Source organism: Bufo bufo, chromosome 6 (assembly GCF_905171765.1).
Source record: "Bufo bufo chromosome 6, aBufBuf1.1, whole genome shotgun sequence".
Lineage (NCBI taxonomy): Eukaryota > Metazoa > Chordata > Amphibia > Anura > Bufonidae > Bufo > Bufo bufo.
The window spans coordinates 62,766,121-62,784,307 of record NC_053394.1 but is presented as its reverse complement, the minus strand read 5'-3'; the positions used below and the strand labels follow the sequence as shown (position 1 = coordinate 62,784,307).

Sequence of the window (18,187 nt, the reverse complement as noted above, 5' to 3'; positions counted from 1 at the left end):
CCCTTGCTGGCTGGATTCATTTTTCCATCACATTGTAAACTGCTTGTTTCCATGGTTATGACCACCCTGCAATCCAGCAACGGTGGCCGTACTTGCACACTATAGGAAAAGTTGCCGGCCTATGCGCACTCCCACGATCCTGGCCACCAGGTCCTGTGGATAAAGGAGAAGAGTGGTTAGCATGAAATCCTCTCTAAGGCCCATAGTAACAGACCCTGAGGACAAAATGGGAGATTTATCAAAGCCAGTTTAGTTGCTCATGGCAACCAATCAGATTACTCCTTTCATTTTCCAAAGGAGCTCTGAAAAATGAAAGGTGGAATCTTATTGGTTGCTATGGGCAACTAAACCAGTTTTCCTTTACATTGGTTCATACCTACCAGCATTTGAGTTGGTAAAATCAGGGCATAGGAGCCTGATAATGCCCCTGACCTGCCCAGAACAACTATTGCGGCCAGGGTTTGCGGTAGCCCTGCTCATTTTCGACGGGACAGCGCAAATTGGGGACAGTCCCAGCAGATTCGGGACAGTTAGCAGCTATGCTAGTTCTGATAAATCTTCCCCATGTTTTTTCCGGTCTGACTCCATTTCTGTAGAAGGAATACACTTTCTACTGATTAATAAACCTTTGTTTTAGGCCGGAGCTTGAGGCCACACTTTGGTCCTGCGATGTTGGATGCGGCCTGGTCCATGCAGGTCTTGTACATGGAAGGTTGTGTTTATGCAGACAGAGCCTCTTTTATATATCCATAGCAACCAATCACAACACAGCTTTTTAATTTTCAGTGTAAGAAAATGAAAGCTGCGCTCTGATTGGTTGCTATGGGCAACAGGGTCAGTTTTTCTTAATACAGTTTCGATAAGGCGATTCTCGGATATATAGAATTTATTACCGTATCCTGTATGTGATCACCTACTGTGTCCACTGCCTGTAGGTGGCCATACACATTCAGTAGCTGTCTGCTGAAAGCTCGTTTGGAGATGGGAATACGCCACTGCGGCTTGTCTCCCCGAAGAACAAAGAATCGGGCCTGTTTGATCCCCGAAAAAGCTTGAAGGCGGCCGAACATCCAATACACATTCGATGGTCTTGCCAGGCTGTGTATGACCACTTAAAGGGACCGTTCACACAGTGTCATTTGTGCCGGAGTTTTGACACTGACACGGCCACCATAACTGTGGCAGCAGCTGCGTGGTTTATTCAGTGGTTTCGGCCTCCCATTCATTTCAATAGAAGCAGCCCTGAGGCTCGCAGAACCGTGGCTTGAAGCCACGGCCACACGGAGAAGGAACATGTCCCTCATCATGTTTTGGTGTGGTTTTAAAGAGGACCTTTCATAGGATTATGGGTTACGAACTGGCATGCTTACCAGATAGGGCGGCCCCTACAGATGCCAGCACTTTTTTTTTTTTTCTAAAATACCCCTCCCGCCGCTGTGTCCCCCGCTGTTTTTGTCACCTGTTAGGTACAGGGAGGAGGAGATGGACGGATTTCTCAATGGGCGTCTCCTTCTCCCTGTAGCACGGTCCAATCACAGCGGAGAACGTCACAGCCAGGAGAAAGGTGAGCTGTTTTTTCTCCTGTCTGCGACGTTCTCCGCTGTGATTGGACCGTGGCACAGCCAGAGAGGAGGAGACGCCCATTGAGAAACCCTGGCGTCTCCTCCTCCCTGTACCGATACTCTAAATTAACATATGAGGCGCCAAAAACAATGGGGGAGACAGCGCCGGAACGGAGGGGGTATTTTAGAAAAAATAAAGCTGGCATCTGTAAGGGCGGCCCTATTTGGTAAGCATGCCAGTTTGTAACCCATAATCCTATGAATGGTCTTTAAGCTGCCATTCCACAAACAAACCCCAGAGTGGACTCCCATTGAAATGCATGGGAGGCAGAACCCATGCAGCCGCCAGAGATATTTCGTTTATGGCAAAAAAATACGCTGTGTAAACAGTCCCTAATGGAGTTGGAGGGAGAGGGAGATCGAGATCGAGAGAGATCTATCTATCTGATCAGTGGGGGGCCGGCACACCACACTCACTGGCTGATCAGCCATTCTGCAGTAGCTCTGCAGCCAGTTGTGGGCACCAGAACTTCACAGCGCCATCTGTTATGTAGTGGACGCAGCTGGTTACTGCAGCTCTGGTCCCATTCACTTCAGTGCTGCTTTGAAGAATCTCATAGGCAAGGGTGAGCAGTGTCAAACCCCCGCCGATCAGATATTGAGGATAGGCCATCAATATAAAAATCCTTGACGGTCCCTTTCAGAATCCCCCCCCCCCCCCCCCCCCCCCAACCACCTATAGAAATGCACATAATCTCTCTTTAGTAGCAGTAGATTGCCCGATTATCAGTACATTTTATTAACCATATTTGTTGTTTCTTTTTATTAGATTGATACCGGCTTTATATACGATGAACCCAGTAAGTTTTTTTTTATTTTTTTTATTCCCTTTTTAATTGAATTTTTTAAGTGCTCGGTGAACACATGTATAGTAGATGGTGAAATAGTAGTAATTATTGGATGTTTTTATTATAGGTCATGCTGTTATGCGAAAATGGGTTCTACTTCATGATCCTGAAGACTTGAGCTCTGGAGCCAAAGGATACCTGAAAGTCAGCATGCTTGTTATAGGCACTGGAGATGAGCCCCCTGTGAGTACGGAATTTCTGAATACAATAATCCAGAAGCTGATGATCTGATGCTTGATTTATAATGATGACAGTCCAATGAACCCCTGGTCGACGATCAGCCGCATAGTTACAAAAAAAACTGTTCTGATGTATAAAGATACGTCCTAGTATAAATCCCACTGAGTATTGGGGAATTTTGTGCTGCAAAAAATCCAGGATAAAAAATATATGTGCCAATAGAAACCAGTCTCCATTAATTGCATCAAACCAATTTTATCATCCTCCCAAAACATATCGACATAGGTTTCCTTTTCCTTTTATCGCTGTATTGATGCTGAATTACGTAACAAGATTCAGGGCAGGATTTGTCCGTACTTGGAGTATCTGGAGTTCTGCGTTCCATGCGGTCACGTGATGCACCCATGACATCATCACATGGTGATGTATGAGATCTTGCGGAATCTTGGGCGGTCCTTCGGACACCATGGCTTCGTAAACGCTTCCGGCAAAGTGTAGAAGGACGCATGTGTGGCTGCCCTCCATTCATTTCTATGGGGCCACCGAAAATGGCTGAGCCAGCTATTTACTCGCCATTTCTATCAGCACCATAGAAATTTTATGGGAGTGGTAGCCGTGTGAAAGCGCAGTGCGCTCCCCTTTAATGGAGACTGGTTTCTCTTGGCACATATGATCTTGGATTTTCCAGCACAAAATTCTCCAATATCCAGTGGGATTTCTATTTAGACTTATCTCTATACATCAGAACAGGGTTTTGGATAGTGGTGTCTTGTGACCCGTCATGTCGATCTAAGCTGCATATAGAAGTGTTTTGTTTTTTAAGATAGATACATCTATGTTTGATGTCGAAGTGTGGTACTGGTCTCTCTGTTTTTGTTGGAGTTTATATATTTGGTACCACGCACATTAGTAGTGGTTGAACTGCCCAATTTGAGTAGGTGTTGTTATATTTGTATACGATGTGCAAAACCTTTCACTCATTCTCTACATGTGAGCCTTTAGTGAGTGCTGTTGCAAGCCCCTCCAACATCTGTCAGGACTAAGAATACCCTAAAGTTAGGGCTAGTCTGTTGTACATTATTTTCTTTTTATATTATTTTTTTTAAACATGCCTATGATGGTGCATTACATTCTTTAGATGGAGAAAAGAGAAAAAGATAATGAAGCTGATGATATTGAAAGCAATCTCCTCCTTCCTACTGGAGTGGCACTGAGATGGGTGACCTTCTTACTTAAGATCTACAGAGCTGAGGACATCCCACAGAGTAAGTAATGGGACATATATAAGGATCCAGCGGTGTAATAAAGAACCATGGGGCCCTACTCCACCATGACCAGTTTCAGCAGCAAGTTCAGGAAAAGCTTATGGTTGGTTTCCCTAAAGCACAGAACTGATGCAAATAGTTTTGTGATAGTACATGGTTAATGAGCACAGTGATGTCACAGCGCAAGGATAATGAGCACAGTGATGTCACAGCGCAGGGATAATGAGCACAGTGATGTCACAGCGCAGGGATAATGAGCACAGTGATGTCACAGCGCAGGGATAATGAGCACAGTGATGTCACAGCGCAGGGATAATGAGCACAGTGATGTCACAGCGCAGGGCTAATGAGCACAGTGATGTCACAGCGCAGGGCTAATGAGCACAGTGATGTCACAGCGCAGGGCTAATGAGCACAGTGATGTCACAGCGCAGGGCTAATGAGCACAGTGATGTCACAGCGCAGGCTAATGAGCACAGTGATGTCACAGCGCAGGGCTTATGAGCACAGTGATGTCACAGCGCAGGGCTAATGAGCACAGTGATGTCACAGCGCAGGGCTAATGAGCACAGTGATGTCACAGCGCAGGGCTAATGAGCACAGTGATGTCACAGCGCAGGGCTAATGAGCACAGTGATGTCACAGCGCAGGGCTAATGAGCACAGTGATGTCACAGCGCAGGCTAATGAGCACAGTGATGTCACAGCGCAGGGCTAATGAGCACAGTGATGGCGCAGGGCTAATGAGCACAGTGATGTCACAGCGCAGGGCTAATGAGCACAGTGATGTCACAGCGCAGGGCTAATGAGCACAGTGATGTCACAGCGCAGGGCTAATGAGCACAGTGATGTCACAGCGCAGGCTAATGAGCACAGTGATGTCACAGCGCAGGGCTAATGAGCACAGTGATGGCGCAGGGCTAATGAGCACAGTGATGTCACAGCGCAGGGCTAATGAGCACAGTGATGTCACAGCGCAGGGCTAATGAGCACAGTGATGTCACAGCGCAGGGCTAATGAGCACAGTGATGTCACAACGCAGGGCTAATGAGCACAGTGATGTCACAGCGCAGGGCTAATGAGCACAGTGATGTCACAGCGCAGGGCTAATGAGCACAGTGATGTCACAGCGCAGGGCTAATGAGCACAGTGATGTCACAGCGCAGGGCTAATGAGCACAGTGATGTCACAGCGCAGGGCTAATGAGCACAGTGATGTCACAGCGCAGGGCTAATGAGCACAGTGATGTCACAGCGCAGGGCTAATGAGCACAGTGATGTCACAGCGCAGGGATAATGAGCACAGTGATGTCACAGCGCAGGGCTAATGAGCACAGTGATGTCACAGCGCAGGGCTAATGAGCACAGTGATGTCACAGCGCAGGGCTAATGAGCACAGTGATGTCACAGCGCAGGGCTAATGAGCACAGTGATGTCACAGCGCAGGGATAATGAGCACAGTGATGTCACAGCGCAGGGCTAATGAGCACAGTGATGTCACAGCGCAGGGCTAATGAGCACAGTGATGTCACAGCGCAGGGCTAATGAGCACAGTGATGTCACAGCGCAGGGCTAATGAGTACAGTGATGTCACAGCGCAGGGCTAATGAGCACAGTGATGTCACAGCGCAGGCTAATGAGCACAGTGATGTCACAGCGCAGGGCTAATGAGCACAGTGATGTCACAGCGCAGGGCTAATGAGCACAGTGATGTCACAGCGCAGGCTAATGAGCACAGTGATGGCGCAGGGCTAATGAGCACAGTGATGTCACAGCGCAGGGCTAATGAGCACAGTGATGTAACAGCGCAGGGCTAATGAGCACAGTGATGTCACAGCGCAGGGCTAATGAGCACAGTGATGTCACAACGCAGGGATAATGAGCACAGTGATGTCACAGCGCAGGGCTAATGAGCACAGTGATGTCACAGCGCAGGGATAATGAGCACAGTGATGTCACAGCGCAGGGATAATGAGCACAGGGATGTCACAGCGCAGGGATAATGAGCACAGGGATGTCACAGCGCAGGGCTAATGAGCACAGTGATGTCACAGCGCAGGGCTAATGAGCACAGTGATGTCACAGTGCAGTGCTCAAGGTAACAATATGAATTGACGTAAAATGTAGAATGGGGACAAATTACATTTCAATTCACCTTTTAAGTGGAGATGAGCCCCCTTAGTTGTTGAGTCCCACCGCTCATGTAAGGATCATTTGCATTCCATCAGCAAGGGAATATTTACCATAGAGGTGCCAATGTGGCTGCTGTAGGCCCCTCAAGATAGAAGGCCCAATACTGATTACCCATGTCACTTGTAGAAATGACCTACACACGCTCGCATGGTTTAGTAGCTACTTGCATCCTCCATGTAATAACAATTCTGGAACATAATGAAATGGAGATCAAGGTGAGAAACTTTGCTGAACACACAGACGGCACGAAAGTTGTGGTAAGTGACTTGCTTTCTTGACAAGCCTGCACCTGATATTGCACAGTCACGGTCTAGGGCTTGTGTACACCTAGACCAGTGATGGCGAACCTTTTATAGACCGAGTGCCCAAACTGTAACCCAAAACCCACTTATTTATCGCAAAGTGCCAACACGGCAGTTTAACCTGAATACTACAGTCCAGTATAGTATATCTTCCACATACTTTATCACTTAGCTATAATAGCCTGCTACATTCAGTGCACTGCCTGTGCCGTTCATAGTGCGCCCTGCGCTGATGAATGGCAGGAAAAGTCTAAGGCGTAGCGGTACACCATAGACTTTTTCCAGGGCACAGGTGCCCACAGATAGGGCTCTGAGTGCCGCCTCTGGCACCCGTGCCATAGGTTCGCCACCACTGACCTAGGCTGTAGACCTGTATAATGTAAAGTTATGCAGCTTTCAGTTATACTCTATTTAAATTCCTCAACCATTTCAAGATCTCTGTTTGCCGCCTGCAAATAGAGACATTAAAGGGGTTTTCTGGGAATTTTTAACTGATGACCTATCCTCTGGATAGTTACATCGTTAATACAGTTGAAAAAATACCTAAATCCATCAAGTTCAAAAGGGATAGGTGGGCACGCGAATCCCAGAAGGATTGGTGATCAGTATCTGATTGTGGGGGTCTGACACCCGGCACCCTCTGTAATCGGCTGTTTGAGTAGGCATTAGTGCTAGTCCTTGCAGCTAAGCCATGTGATGTCATTAGTGTTGAGCGACGCAAGCTTCAGATGCTTCATCTGAAGTCACTTTGTTCAAAACTTCGTACAGTATTATTCCGGAGATCAGTCTCTGTACGGTATTAGAATGTATGGGCTCCGATGAGCCGAAGTATGTGACTTCGTTGAATAGCTTCGGTAGTTGATTTTTGTGGAAAACCACTTTAAAAACTTGAACCCAAACTCTGCTTCGGTTCCGAAGCTCATCTGAGCCCATACATTCTAATACTGTACGGAGACGGATCTCCATATATAGTATTATTCGGAAGTTTTGAACGAAGTGACATCGCATGAAGCATCCGAAGCTCGCTTCGCGCAACACTAGATGTCATGTTCATTGGTCCCATGGCCTAGGCACAGTTCAGCCTCATCGCATCTAGCTACGATGGTCAAATATACTATCAAATGTACGGCGGTGAGCTGAGAGAAGGTGTGGCGCTACTGCGAGCTCTCAAACAGCTGCTCGGTGGGAGTCCCAGCTTTTGGCCCCCACCGATCAAATACTGATGATCTATCCAGAGAATAGGTCATCAGTTAAAATTCTGGAAAAGCCCTTGAATGGTTTACATTCACAGGCTAATAAGTGCAGGGCTTACCAGTATACAGGTCTCATGAGCTGTGCAGGACATTGAGCAAGGCAGGTTTACAGTTACAAAAAATGTCGTCATTTTTGTTTCATTCACAGACAGCAAGCAGGTATCTTAACAATGAATTAAAATACTGTAATTGTAATCTCTCCTCACTGGTATTTCTTTCTTTAGTGGATGATGCATTCGCGCAGTCAGTTAAGGAACTCTTTGGCGCAGACTCGGATAGGAAAAATTTAGTTGACCCATTTGTGGAAGTGGGTTTTGCTGGGAAGAAGGTAAAACCATAATGGGTAACTACAAAGAATATAATTTCTGTATGGATTGGTCTCCTCTTTCTCAAACTTCTTTTTTTTTTTTTTCTTTTTTAAGGTCTGTACAAAAACAATTGAAAAAAATGCTAATCCAGAATGGAACCAGGCGGTCAATCTTCAGATCAAGGTGAGATCTCTTAAATTGCATAGAAAATCTGCGGGTACAAAGTATATACGTGTAATACATGGACCTGTACTTTTCTCTTGCAGTTTCCCTCTATGTGTGAGAACATAAGGCTCACTGTATTTGACTGGTAAGTGACTGCGAGCTCCCAGGAGGGTAAGGAGTCACACATAACACTCACTAGCAGTATTCTGGCAGTGGAGATTTACATCCCAGCTCCGTTGCATTAAAGGGGTTGTCTGAGTTATGAAAAAAAAATATTATATAGCACTGTAAATCTGATGGCAGCAATCAAGGGCGTTGCTAGAGTCTCAAAAGATCCGTGGCCCAAGCCCCAATGCATATGGCCCAATTCTGTAAGTCTACCAATATTCCTCCGTTTACAGTCCTCAGAAATTATAATTCCTCAGCCCCTCCACCATACAGTCCATCACACCATCTCTCCAGCCCCGTCCAATATACAGTCCCATGTAATTAACATCCCCCTCTATCTACAGCCCCCTCCAATATACAGTTACATGTAAAAAAAAATCACCCCCTCAATATTCAGTACCATGTAAATAACATCACTCCCTCCCCCAGGCACCTTCAACATACAGCCCCATGTAAATACAATTACCCCCTCCCCAGCCACCTCCAACATGCAGTCCCATGTAAATAGCATTACCCCTCAACCTTCAGTCCCATGTAAATGACTCCCTCCCACAGCTGCCTTTAACATATAGTCCCATGTAAATAACATCACCCCTCAATTTTTCAGTCCCATGTACGTTCTAAGGACGTTCTAAGGACGGCAATACATTCGGGGCCTGGGACAAAACATCAGGGGCCCAGGCCCGAATGTTTTAACCTAGCAACGCCCCTGGCAGCAATATATAACTGAGCTAAACCAGTTTTAGGTAAAAAAAAGGGAGTGAATATAAGTCTGCCCTGAATGACATGTCTGCCTGCTGGGATACTCGGCAGCATGTTGTATTTGTAGGACTACAAGTCCCAGCCGTACAAGGACACTGTTGATACACACAGGATCTTCCCCCTACCTGTTCTTGTGCAGAACTCCTCTAGTCTGTGAGCTCCTGTGCCCAGCATTTGTCTCCTCATTGCCTGCAGCTACTCAGTAAAGCCTTCAGCCCTAAGTCTGTGCAGCTGAAGGGGTTAAGAATCCAATGAGAGAGCAGACAGCAGTTACAAGCTGTTACATTTGATTATTTAGAAACATGCAAAGAACAAAAAAAAAACTGACAACCCCTTTAATACGTTTTGTAGTCTTTCATTATGGGCAGCTGTATCATGGGATCACCTGTATGACCCTCCGTCCAGACCAGTGTAAAACAGAAGGTCAGTGTTTCCTGTGCGGCTGACTTCCTGTGAATAAAAGATTACATCATTCATTACTTATTAAATCCCTCTTGGCAGCTATCGGACACCTTCTCACCTGCCTTCATCCAACTTGTTCTTTTTTTATGTCTCCACGCATACCACAGTGCTGCTAGAGATATCATTTGTGTTGTATCTAAGGAACCATTACTGCAGTGATATAGTAGGTGGGCCCATACAGTGAACAGCACTGTCTGTCTATATTGCCTGTGAGTGCTGTGTGCAGAATCCCCAGAGTATTTTTATGAGCAGTAGCTTCACACTGCTTCCCCTGCCATCGGCTTATTGAAGCAGACGGGGAGAAACTATCACACGCTGGAGGCAGTGGAGACAGGCTGAAGTTGCATGGAATGGGAACACACTGAAACTCTGCAGTTCTGTGTCGGTGATCTATCACTTGCTGCCCTCAGGACTCAGAGCAGGTGCAGTGTGATGAGACTCCACCCCCTCTGTCTCTGCAAAGCCAGAGGCATAATGGTAGATGTAGGGTGCATTAGGAGAAGCGCATTAAAGGGAAAGAAGGAGCCAAGATGGCAGACAACCCACGTATTGCAAATCTAAGACAGATAAACACAAGGCATACACAAAAACCTCTACTTCAGGGATGGCCAACCTGAGGCTCGCCAGCTGTTGCAAAACTACAACTCCCAGCATGCCCAGACTGCCTACAACTATCAGCCTACAGCAGGGCATGGTGGGAGTTGTAGTTTTACAACAGCGGGAGAGCCACAGGTTGGCCATGCCTGCTCTACTTTATTCTTTAAATGGTCACTGTACCTTCAACAAACTTTGCACATGAGAATATAAGAAACTTTGTAATATATGTCGTCCCATGCTAACATTATTGGCTGTATTGGTCTTGAGAGAGAAGATGGACTGCCAGCTCAATGAAGGATCAGATTTCATGCTGCCCATAGAAGTCTATGGAGAGGGGGTGAGGAGGAGTTAGAGGGAAAAATACATTTATTTTATTTTTTTTATGCTGAGATATATTATAAAGTTACTTATATTCACATGTACCATTGATTTACGCAAGGTTTGTTGAAAGTATAGTGACTGTTCAATAGCAGCATATACTGCATGATAGAGACAAAAGCTTGCACTCGAGTGCTTCTTTAGGCCTCATCCACATGTCCATGTCGGTGTTACATCTGTGAAATAAAGCGTACATGTTTCATCCGTGTAGATGTCCGTGAAGGATCTATGGTTGGTCCGTGTGAGAGGGACGTTGCTCAGCTGAAAATTAATTTCCAAAGAATCACCTATCAGTCTTCAGTGAAGAACGGACATAACACTGATGCCATCTTTGTTGTGTCAATGATTTTCACTGACCCGTAGACTTCAATGGACATGCTTGGTCCGCATAATGGATCAAAGTAGTGCATGTCTCCGTGATTTTTTTTTTTAATGACCCACGGTCAGTAAAAAAAAATACTGAAATCTGAACAGACACATTTAAATCAGTAGGTACATGTGTTTAATGTCAGTTAAAAAACGGAAATGTGGACGAGGCCTAAATACAGAACTGGAAAATGTTTTCATAGCTATTTGGTTTTATTTCAGCTAGATATTATATTAGTAGTGGTAGTATTAGTGTTATCATTGCTACTATTAGGTTATTTTTATTACAGTATGTCTATTTATTTAAAAAAAATATTTTTAAGTCTTTTTTTGGCACAGGGAACCATTTAATCTTGACCTTTATCTAATTTTTTAATCTTCTATCTCTGTTCAGGGACAGACTCACTAAGAATGATGCAGTTGGATCAACTATTCTGAGTTTGTCTAAAATCGCTGCATCAGGTGGTGATATTGAAGGTGAGACCAGAATTATTCAATTAGGCAGATTCAGAGCTTATTGATTTTTCTTATTACATATTTCTGATCAGTATGACACAAGCATTGTGTATTTTGCCAATGCAGCCACAGCAAGTCAAAATCTATGAAGTAATGTCTCTTCCCAAAATCCTGCAGAGATGCATTATTCTTGGCATTGAAAAATGCTTATATACTCAGATTTGTCCCAGTTCACACTAGCATTAATGCAGGGCATATTTTTTCTCTAGTGTGCATTATTTTATTGCTCTTGTGAACTTGGTCTAAGTTTAGTTAACATTACAAGTTCAGATCTGTAGGTTGCAGAAATGATCGCTGATCCTGACCAAGGTGCTAAATATAATGGATCACATATGTGGTATGTCTTATGTCCCTGATTATGGCTGCTATCTATCTACCCTCTTGTGGCATAGTATTCTCTAAAAGGGCAGAAGACTGTCCAAAAGTTGCTTTTGCCACCATATGGGTGATTAAAATGTATTATTATTATTATTATTATTATTATTATTATTATTATTATTATTGTTTCTTATTTTTAAGGGGTTTTCCAGGATTCCTCTATTTGTGACCTATTGACTGCTGCGGCTGCCTCCACAGCTAACCTAGCACAATGCCGTACATTGTATAGTGGCTGTGCTTGGTATTGCAGCTCAACCAAATTTCTTTGAACGGGACTAAGCTGCAGCTAGGCCACGTCGGCTATGAAAGTGAAGTTACTGGTCTAGGAACAACAGTTTGGTGGGGGTGCTGGGAGTTGGACCCCTGCCGATCAGATATTGATGACCTATCCTGAGGGTAGGTCACCAGTATATGAATCCTGGAATACCCTTTTAATCTTTATCTATGGCATCTTGGTCTCTGTTCACATCAGCCTTGTGGTTTCTGCTTTAAGTGGAAAACACAATGCAGTGCCAGATCCATTGCATGATGGACCACAAGGCACCCAATGGACCCCTCTGACTTATGGGTTCTGTTGCGATGTTTGATTTAAAGCGAACCTTTCACCTCATTTTCACTTTATAAACTAGCAACAGTACCTTATAGATTATCTTGAGTGTGTTGTTATCCATGTTAGTGCCGCTTTCCTGGGCTCTTTATACTTCAAAAAATCCTCTTATAAACTTCACATTCGGTGCTCCAACAGTCATGCAACCAGTCAAGGGGGTAGCCCTTCCATCTCCTCTGGCCGTACCGCCCCTGCCCTAACCCCTCCTCTATGCTCCTTAACTGACAGCCGGCTCAGTCGCCGGGACGGCGCTTCCGAAACCTGCGCATGCGCCGTCCTCCTGATTCGCCGCGCGATCCCGTCTTTCTTGCTGACAAAAGCGCGATCATGTAAGAGAATCGAGCATGCGCCTTACGCGATGCCGGCCTGTCTGCTCTCCCTCCCGTGCGCGCGCACGGGAGAGCAGACAGGAGAGCAGACAGGCCGGCATCGCGTAAGGCGCATGCGCGATTCTCTTACATGATCGCGCTTTTGTCAGCAAGAAAGACGGGATCGCGCGGCGAATCAGGAGGACGGCGCATGCACAGGTTTCGGAAGCGCCGTCTCGGCGACTGAGACAGCTGTCAGTTAAGGAGCATAGAGGAGGGGTTAGGGCAGGGGCGGTACGGCCAGAGGAGATGGAAGGGCTACCCCCTTGACTGGTTGCATGACTGTTGGAGCACCGAATGTGAAGTTTATAAGACGATTTTTTGAAGTATAAAGAGCCCAGGAAAGCGGCACTAACATGGATAACAACACACTCAAGATAATCTATAAGGTACTGTTGCTAGTTTATAAAGTGAAAATGAGGTGAAAGGTTCGCTTTAATTCATTTATCCCCCTGCTCATTCTGGGCTTTGAAGTCCAGGGGGTGGCCCTATCAGTGATTGACAGCACTCTCTGTATACACAGTCATAGAGGGAAGGCTGTCAATCACTGATAGGACCGTCTCCTGTACTTCATAGCTCAGAATGAGCAGGAATTTAAATGAAACACAAGATTTAATGAATCTTTTACCTATATATCTAAAACTACAGATCAATCTGCTCATCTTCTCCTGCTCTAGAACGTGCTGCCTTCAGCTTAGACACCATGTTCAATGTGACAGGTTCCCTTTAAATGTTTTACAGACTTTTTCTTATTTCTTCTTCCAAAGGTTTGGCTTGATGTTCATGTTCTGCCCTTTTTCAGGAGATATTATTGGGCATTTTTCTTTGTATTAAATTGTGTTCGACATGTACTATTTAACCCTTTTCTTTTTGTAATAGACAGTGAGACTACGGGAGTTGGGTCTACAGCACTGGAAGGTGTATACCGTGGTGTGATTTGATTTGATTTTTGCAACCCACTGCCCAAACTGTGATTCCATCATTGGGTCCTGATCAAAAAGTGAATTACTTTTTTTAGATTTCTCTTCAGGAAAATACAGTTTTGGCACTGGAACCTGCATGAACGTTGCTGCTTTAATTATGCATGGACGATCTTTCTATGTCTTTGGCTTGTCTTATAGCAGTCCTATAACTGACTGGATCGTGTAGTGTGCAGAATCCATGTTACATTACATGGTGCACTTGTGGCCACAGCCTGTTTGGCATTGCCAGCTCTTTTGTGCCCTCTACACCTCTCCCCGTTGAGATATCTTAATGCCCATCCCCACTACCTAGAATGCCCTGTATATGCAAATACCCACACACCAGGCCATTTACAGTCTGACTTGGGGAACATTGCCACACAGGCCAGCACTTCTGGAGATACGGCATTGGCTCCAAGTGTTTTCCCAAAATGCCATAACTACATCTGATTCTGAATCAAAACTTCTACAGATGTAGCAGAGTTTAATTTGCTAACTAGCCTTTTTTCCTGACCAAGTCCACGTCAGAGAATGTCTGGAAGGATATGCACTTCAAATAGGTTTTCCTAGGCTAGACATTAATGTCCTACCGATGGGATAAATACATGCAGCATGCTCAGCTGTTTTTGTATTTCCCATAGACTACAATGAAGAATGCCACCTCAGTATACCTTGTATTTTATTCATTTAATTCTCAGCTTTTTCCATGCTGTAGTCCAGCGGGTGGTCCTACTCAGGGACTGAGCTATCTCTGCGTGCATAGTCATACAGGGCGTAGGACCGCCCACTGGACTCCGAAGTATAGAAAGTGCAGAGATTTAAGTGAACAAAATGTAAGTTAGGCCTCATGCACATGACCGTTGTTTTCACTTCGCATTCACTTCAATGGGGCCACATTCATTGTTCCGTTCCGTGGCCCTGCAAAAAAATAAAATAAAATAGAACATGTTCTATTCTTGTCCATTTTTGCGGACAAGAATAAGCATTTCTATAATGGGCGGCCTGATCCTTTCCGCAAATTGCGGTATGCACATGGCCGGCATCCGTGTTTTGCATATCCGCAATTTGCGGACAGCAAAACACTGCGAGGTCGTGTGCATGTAGCCTTATATTGAATGTTTTCATGCTCTATAACCATGCTCTAAATTAGACACCATGTTCAATATGACAGATTAATTTAAAGGGTTGTGGGAAATTTTTTGAGGCTATCCCCTATCCACAGGATAAGGGATAACTAACTGATCGGGTTTGACCCCCTGGGACCAGACTCGGACTGGCCCACAGGGTACAGGTGAATCCCCCGGGGGGCCCCTGAGAAAGATGGGCCCCTAGTCTCCCACCCCCTGCACAAGTGGCACATAACACAGTAGACTTACTGCACTACATACATACAGTATATATATTGTACAGCACCTCAACCAGCCTATGTACATATAAAAAAAAAACTTGATAGATTAATAATAGACTGGGGAGTTTCTTTAATATAGACACGATCAGAGCTGAGATGACTTCTAGGTATAGGGAAAGCTGCCAGTCTCCTCCTCTCCCCAGGACCTACCTTCTCAAAGTTGCTGCAGGGACCCCCACATTCAATCATCTGGTAGCATCTGCTGTGTGAGCAGGTAATATTTGAATGTATCTGTACGGTGGGCCGCCAAAATAACTTTTACTGGTGGGCCCTAGACACTCCAGTCCGACACTGCCTGGGACCCCCACTGATCCTGAGAATGGGGGTCCAGTTCCCCCTTATCTGATGGAACAGAAGTGGAGCACGTGTCCTGCCACTCTGTTCATTCTGTATGGAACCATTCTACATGCCCAAGCTGCTTCTCCGTCAGATCGGGGGAACGGGACAGTCGGACCTCCACCAATGAGCTATACCCTATTCTGTGGATAGTGGCTTTCAACACTTGGCACAACTCCTTTAAATATACAAATATAACTCCCAGAGTGTCATGTCTAATAACTATGTATAAATATATCGGGTCAGTACAGAGATCTCTCCCATGATCTATTTATACCCAGACTGTGACCGTGACAAGGGGACAAACATAGAAGAGGATTCTTTACGGTAAGAGCAGTGAGACTATGGAACTCTCTGCCTGAGGAGGTGGTGATGGTGAGTTCACTAAAAGAGTCCAAGAGGGGCCTGGATGTATTTCTGGAGTGTAATAATATTACAGGCTATAGCTACTAGAGAGGGGTCGTTAATCCAAGGAGTTATTCTGATTGGAGTTGGGAAGGAGTTTTTTTTTGCCTAAAATGAGTAAAATTGGCTTCTACCTCACAGGGTGGTTGTTGTGTGTTTTTTTTTTGCCTTCCTCTGGATCAACTTGCAGGATAATAGGCCGAACTGGATGGACAGATGTCTTTTTCAGCCTTATAAACTATGGAGCACATTTATTAAGCATTTTAGACGCCGGTCTTAATAAGCCCCTGCGCTGGTGGCGGTTCCGCCGGAGTCGTGAAGAGGCATATCAACTGCTGAATCTCTAAATTTTAGACCGCTTCCTTGCTGTCTTGCATTTAGACCATTTTCTACGCCTAAACCAAGCGTAGAAAATGATGAATGAGACGGCCTGCTGGCCCGTCCCCTTCCCTGCTCACACCACGCCCACTTTTTTTTAGACCTGGCGTGAGCGGGAAGAAGTCACAGATTCTGCCACAACATGGCCTACGACAGAATCTGCGCCAGATATCCACCACAAAAGTGCCGTATATCTGGTTGTAAATGACCCCCTATGTTACTATGTGCAGAGTATGTCATCTGCAAAGCACCGTACTGGCAGCAATGTAGTCTGTGTCCTAAGGACTGGCGTCGTCTACATCTACTGCTGCAATTCAAGCTCTAGTTTTAAACCACCCCCCATCTCTTAATTTTAGTCTACACCTCTGACGGTCTACACACTAGCAATACACAGTATATTACTGACAGAATAAGTATTTTTTGTATTATATTTTTTGCATACATTTCTGACACTGAAATTTGTTCTTTACATTTGGATGGGGTTGTTTCTGCAGTATGTGCATGGATTTCTGCAAGCCCCATTCAGGTGAAGGGTACAGTCCCAAAATGTCTGCCATGAGCGAACATATCCTTCTGATTTCCCATGTATGTAATACACATGTACAGATCTACCTGCCGATCCAGTTCAGTCAGTGCTGCTTGCTTTTTGTCCGTGTGAACAGTCCTTACTAATCACCAACCTAACAATCTAACTTTACCTCAAAATGCATTGTAAATGATGTGATTTCCGAAATTCTTCTTTGTACTCTTCATATTGCCAACAAAGGTTCCCTGTGGACGTTGCTTGCTGACCACAAGGGATGGTGAGCGTTTTCTGTAGACGTCAGGTCTTCGTATTCTAGAACTGGCTTGGAGAAGAGGTGGTGGAGGTGGAAACTTTTTTTTAAAGATAGGCTCTTGTGTTACTTTAAGACAAAATTCTAATAAGGGGTTATCCCTCCAACAGTTAGGAAATCTATAGGCACAACCATACATCATAATTCTAAAGCTAATGACCCTTTCTAGACGAGCTTCTGCATCCATTCCTTTTCTGTAGGTGGCTAGCAGCTCCAGACCACGTGACCACCTTGTTTCTCTCTCTCAATGTAATGCCACCCCCCAGAAGCCAGTGCGTACTTTGTTTTATCCCCCGAAAATACTCCCTCTACACATGAGTCCTCTGTGATCCCATCCCTGTGATTTATCGGAGGAGGAGAAGGGAGCTGCCCATGCCCAACTTCTTCCCTGACAATTAGAGAAGGAGCATAGTGAGAATGAAGAGGTCACCAAGCCTGGAGCCTAGATGAGCAGCAACTGCACATGCCTGTCCACCAGCGTCCGATGGAGAAGGTGGACAGACATATCGGTGAAATCAGAAACTCTAGGGAGCATTACCACTGGCACCAAGGAGAGTTAATTCACCCTAGAAAGAGAGAATTTACATTGATAATTTACTTATTTTTAAAGGGTCTATAGTGCATACTTTTTGTGGGATAACCCCTTTAAGGCTAGGGCTACACAGTGACATTGATCACGTGACAGCGGTCGGGGCCAGGATCGCTGTGTACCGCTGATCCCATAGAAATGAATAGGATCTTCGCGGCAATCGCAAGAAATCCAACACTGCTGGATTTCTTGCGACGGCGCGGCAATCCCATTAATCTCTATGGGATCAGCGCTACTCTGCAAACCTGGCCGCAACCAATGTCGCCATGTAACCCTAGCCTAATGGTGGAAGAGATGAGGACAACTGTGAAGTGTCTTAGAAATGTAGTGGGATTCATTGCCCACATAATAGTATGTATTCAGCATTAAATGTTTTTTCTGGGGCTAGAATATTGATGATCTGTACTCCAGAATAGGCCTGTGATGGATAACCTCTGGCACGCCAGCTGTGACAAAACTACAACTCCCAAGATGCACGCTTCCTTGGCTGTTCTCAAAACTCCACAGAAATGAATGTAGCATGCTGGGAGTTGTAGG

The 18,187-nt window shown here is 45.2% G+C and overlaps 1 protein-coding gene across 8 annotated transcripts in view; it reads left to right on the top strand.

Annotated features, from left to right (window-relative positions):
* Positions 1 to 18,187, top strand: part of MYOF (myoferlin) — a 210,525-nt gene that overhangs the window by 107,809 nt on the left and 84,529 nt on the right. For 3 of the 8 annotated variants that reach the window (XM_040437962.1, XM_040437963.1, XM_040437966.1), the window contains exons 10-17: positions 2,392 to 2,422; positions 2,538 to 2,653; positions 3,789 to 3,915; positions 7,886 to 7,989; positions 8,084 to 8,152; positions 8,236 to 8,279; positions 11,262 to 11,344; positions 13,616 to 13,654. In XM_040437962.1, coding sequence (XP_040293896.1) covers positions 2,392 to 2,422; positions 2,538 to 2,653; positions 3,789 to 3,915; positions 7,886 to 7,989; positions 8,084 to 8,152; positions 8,236 to 8,279; positions 11,262 to 11,344; positions 13,616 to 13,654 — 613 coding nt within the window. Of the gene's footprint in view, positions 1 to 2,391; positions 2,423 to 2,537; positions 2,654 to 3,788; positions 3,916 to 7,885; positions 7,990 to 8,083; positions 8,153 to 8,235; positions 8,280 to 11,261; positions 11,345 to 13,615; positions 13,667 to 18,187 lie in introns of all 8 variants that reach the window. The other 5 variants (XM_040437961.1, XM_040437959.1, XM_040437964.1 and 2 more) reach the window with 2 other exon arrangements.